This window comes from Sinocyclocheilus anshuiensis, unplaced genomic scaffold, assembly GCF_001515605.1.
Source record: "Sinocyclocheilus anshuiensis isolate Anshui unplaced genomic scaffold, SAMN03320099.WGS_v1.1 scaffold1203, whole genome shotgun sequence".
Taxonomy (NCBI): domain Eukaryota; kingdom Metazoa; phylum Chordata; class Actinopteri; order Cypriniformes; family Cyprinidae; genus Sinocyclocheilus; species Sinocyclocheilus anshuiensis.
Genome location: NW_015539980.1, coordinates 291,112 through 295,807, shown reverse-complemented (window position 1 = coordinate 295,807; position 4,696 = coordinate 291,112). Strand labels below are relative to the sequence as shown.

Sequence of the window (4,696 nt, the reverse complement as noted above, 5' to 3'; positions counted from 1 at the left end):
AAAAAAAAAAAAAAAAAAAAAGCAAAAAAAAAAAAAACAATACAATGCAAAAAAAAAAAAAATCTAATTATTTTAGTTTTTATATAATGTATAATATTATTTTAAAAATATATAAATATCCTTGCAAATATTATTTATTAGTAAAAAATACATTTTCAGTTGTGGTATCATTTCCATCACAATGAACAATACTGCCACAACCATTTTCAAAAGTTCGTGTCTTTCTTTACTACGTGGACAATAGTGTCATGTGAAGAACATGCTTGAAATTAAAAATCAAATGTGATTTGTGAAGAAGAGAGAGAAAATTCATCACTTGAGTAAACCACAGAGTAAATACCTCTTGAGCGCAGAATAACTTTTGTGTAGGGTTTTCAATAAAGCTGCAATTTTCTCAAATTATATAAAAAAAAAAGTCTGAAAATGTATAATTATGTAATAATTGTAATACATGTAATGTTATATATGTGGGATACATACAATTCTAGCTATGAAGTTTTGTTCCAAATGCTTTAAAAGTGTCATTTCCATCACTGCCATTAACATAACTGAAGAATAGAATAGAATTTTCATGACATTCAGACAGAATTCTCCCATGATGCATGTAGTGTCTGCTGGGTGTGGGGGGTGTTTTAAGAGACTTTATGTTTCATAAAAGTCAACAGAACCAAACATGTCCATATTGACTACAGTATGTGGTGATATTCACTCAAATTCAGGTAAATGTACCCGAATTGACCATGTACATACTCGGTTACTTCTGTCAGTCCTTTCAAGATTCAGATGGATGAAAAACCCTGTCCTGACTGAGATGTACCCAGTAAGAGTGCAAGAAAGTCTAAGAACGACTGTCTGCCACCTGGAGGGTGTTTTGCCTATGGTCATACATCAAATCTGCCACTTTGTCTCTCAGTGCAGTGTAAATGAACCCTCACACTAACAGCAGTCCTCACCTCCAGCTCTGACACGCTTGCTGGCTGCTCGTCTAATTCTCCTGTCACTGCCATCTCACTGGATTCACACCAGACCCAAGACATCAGTCTCTAACAGTCGCAGAGAACTGAAGTTTCTAATAAGAGCAGCGGTCTGAGCGGAGGCATTATTCATGCAATCAGGAGCGAGCCCGCTGAGCTTGTGTAATAGGATTAAGGCTGCCATGGCTGGAGTTTTTGTAAGGTTAGCGCAGGTGTTGATAAGCACCTGCAGCTGTTGGACTCATTATAGTGCAGTGCTGATGTGTAATGAGTCTGATAATGGCCATTAGAAGAGATGGTGTGGGTGGTAAACGAGTAGATTCCTTATGAATGGGAGAAGGGGCTCAATGGTGAGCTTATGTGTTTCTGTGTTAGCCCTGGAGTTATTGAGTTTTGTTTTGAGAAAATCTAAAAATGATTTAAAAACCAGGATTTTGTTATCACTTTCTGCAACTAAAACCCATTAAAATCTGTTCATACTGTTCTTGAAACAAAATGGTATTTTATATTTTATTTCTAAGTACAGTTTCAGCTGTAGAAATGTGACAAAAGAAATAACAGCACAAACAAATAGCAATTCGTGTTTATTTGGGTCTGTTATTCTTCATTAAAAGCAGAATTGCACAGGAGTATTGCAATCTCATAAACCTCATAAATGAATGCAGAATAAGTCAAACATTATTCATGCACGTGATTTTTGCCATATATTGCATTTCAACAGACTTATTAGCACTCAACTACTTGTACATAATAAATATATCAAACAAATATGAACCATCAGATAACGTAAAGTACAACAGGCATTGCAAAATATAGACACATTTTGTAACAAAGTCTTGTTCATTTCCATGTTTAAAAAAAAATCCACAGTTTCAGTTTAACATGCATTTTGTAACATTTGAATTTCACCTTTGTTTTCTACTCTGCAAATGTGTTCTCTGTGTCAACTATAATTACAATGCATGCAGTTTTTATGAGCTCATATTTATACTACATTGATATTTATACTACAAAAGGCCCAATGTTATTATATTATAACATATTAAAGCCCAATGTGCTGTTAATATGTTAACATAAAGACATTTTCTGTTTATTGTTCACAGGTGTTTTTCCCCCCACATACATTGAATTACAGATTGTATTGTGTTTTATAGGCAGCACTTTAAAATAAGGTTCCATTAACATGATATCAGTGTTAATTTTTACATTATTAAAATCAAAAGATGTATCTGTTAATATAATCTAATGGACCTGAGCCAACATGAACTAACAAGTTGTATTTTTATTTACTAACTTAAAAAAGAGGAATACATACTGTAATAAATGCATCGCTCATTGTTAGTCAAGGTTAGTTCTTGCATTAACTAATGAGACCTTTTGTAGATAATATCCTGACAGAAAATCACCAGTGTCTTTTACATTTTCTACATTATTCTCTTTCTTTTTTTCTTCCCAGTTAACATGAGATATTTATTACTTTGTAAGTTCATTTGACACACAGGACCATGTAAAAGGTCATTAAAAATTGGAGGAAAAAATGGTGAAAGTTACAGGACCTTAGCTTAGATTTATTTTTAATTAGATCTACTGAGATTTTTTCCCTCTCTTAAATACACGTACATTTGAACCTAAAAAGTTCATAGACAACTGCCCACATGTAAAATAATTTATATATCATAAATATATATTGCAATCTCAATGTCACTGCATCACTCATCATAGCTAACCTTTTTTAGAGTTGCACCCAAGGGTGCTGGAGGACCCTATGCGATCCAGCCGTCCCCCGAAACAGCCAGACAGGCTTTTGCTCCGGGTTGACATGAGGAGATCTACGAGGCGGTTTCTCTGCGTCTCGAATCCATCCGAGGGTTTGCTGTCCTCCGCCGGAGCTGCTTCTTCCTCTCTGTCTCTGTCCCAGGACGTGTTGCTGTCCTCATAATCCACGGCTCTCTCAGGAGCCTCTTCTGCGGCCAGAGCCTCCTCAAGCTGCTGCAGCAAGCTCTGGAGAGCAGAACAGAGTCAACCTAGCCATTCTGTTGAAACGTTTTCTAATGTACTATGCTTGTAGTATTCTTTGCATGCTCGAGATGATATTAATGTTTTTTTTCCTGTTTGGATCACATTAAATCTCATTCAGTTTAAGGCTTCGATGAAACTAACACCGTAAAAAAATGACCAAAAACTGTAACATCTAAAACAACTGGTTTTATTCAAGTCTGAAAATACGATTTAAAGGGAAAGTTCACCCAAAAATGGAAATTCTGTCATCATTTGCTCAGCATCATTCTTGAGAAAGTTGTTCCAAACCTGAATGATTTTCTTTCTTCTGTTGAAAATAAAAAGACATTTTGAAGTATGTGGGTTACCAAACAGTTTCTGGTCCCCATTGACGTCCATACTATGGAGAAAGAAAAAAAAAATACTATGGAAGTCAATGGGTGCCATCAAGGGTTTGGCTACCCACATTCTTCGAGATATCTCCTTTTGTGTTCGGCAGAAGAAAGAAACTCATATAGGTTTGGAACAACTTAAATTTTCATTTAAGGGTAGACCGTCCCTTTAACGTTCAGTCAGCCAACCTATACATCCATTTATACAAAAAAAAAAACATACTTTTATGCGTTGAGGTAGAAAAGGCGTGCAAGCTGCCACTTTTTATCATAGTTACTAGAGTAAACAGATCCAAAAGTTCTCATTTCACTGCGAGTTCTCTCAATATTTATTTATTTTTTTAAGGGTTCAAAGCAGAAATACCTTCAGCTTGGCCATGTTGCTGGCGGGACTGTGTCTGCTCAACATGTGCGCTTGTACCTCCATCTGGTGCCAAAGCAGGACCAGTAGTCCTGTGAGAATAAGTCCTCTGATCATCTCTGGGTTCCTCTGGCTGCTGGCTCTTTCTCTCTGAACTGGCCGTCTGCCTGCTTGGCTCTTATATAGGGACAGTTGACTGTCAGGAGCTCATCCTCTGTAAACTGTGTGAAGTGCATTCCGACACCTCGTCTGTGATAACGCTCCTGGAGCAGATTTCCTTTTAAGTGTCTGTTTGGTGCGGTGAGAGGTGGCTCGCTGGAGAACTCCTGATGTGTGGTGCTGGGTCTGTAACTCGGACACAAACAGTGACCACAGGCATCATGGGGAATGCATCCGCTGCACGAGTGGCTCACATGGTTCCAGCATCACCTCACCACTGATACAAACTACAGCTAACTATACCATAAGGGGTTAAAACAGATGATGGTCTATATATAGGCCAGTGATGATGACTGAAATGATGACTTTATGGAGAAATAATAAGGTAACAAACCGGAACCTTTACTCATGTGCATGTTAATGATAACTGAACTAATTTCTGTAAAGTAGTTAATAGACATTGTAATACCATTGGCAATCTAAATTCTTAAGTGAAAATATGTTTCTTCGGCGAAGAAAATGAGTGAAGTGTAGTTATTTGTCTGGCAAATGGCTAAATCTAAAATAATGTGGTTAATGTTTTGTTGCAGAATAAATGATGTAGCTGATAGGGGAGAATGAAACTTGTTAAATGTTTTACTCCAGTGAATATTATATATGTATAATACTATCAAAAGTAAAAGCCATCTTCCATATCATATCTGTATTTAAAATTGATTAAACGATAAACAACTATAAAACAGGGTTATTATACTTAACTAAGTACTATATATATATATATATATATATATATATATATATATATGTGTGTG

At 36.1% G+C, this 4,696-nt stretch overlaps 1 protein-coding gene across 1 annotated transcript; it reads right to left on the bottom strand.

Annotated features, from left to right (window-relative positions):
* Positions 1 to 2,696: 2,696 nt before the first annotated feature.
* LOC107687143 (natriuretic peptides A-like) lies at positions 2,697 to 3,842 on the bottom strand. Its single transcript, XM_016484373.1, has 2 exons — positions 3,729 to 3,842; positions 2,697 to 2,975 (listed from the first exon to the last, which is right to left on the bottom strand). Exons 1-2 carry the CDS (start codon positions 3,840 to 3,842, stop codon positions 2,697 to 2,699), a joined length of 393 nt encoding a protein of 130 aa, XP_016339859.1.
* Positions 3,843 to 4,696: the final 854 nt, after the last annotated feature.

Excerpts from the sequence above, each read along its gene's own strand:
- LOC107687143 (XM_016484373.1), bottom strand. The coding sequence starts at position 3,842 with ATGATCAGAGGACTTATTCTCACAGGACTACTGGTCCTGCTTTGGCAC. Across the intron at positions 2,976-3,728 it reads GCAACATGGCCAAGCTGAAG|AGCTTGCTGCAGCAGCTTGA; the intron begins GTATTTCTGCTT and ends TCTGCTCTCCAG.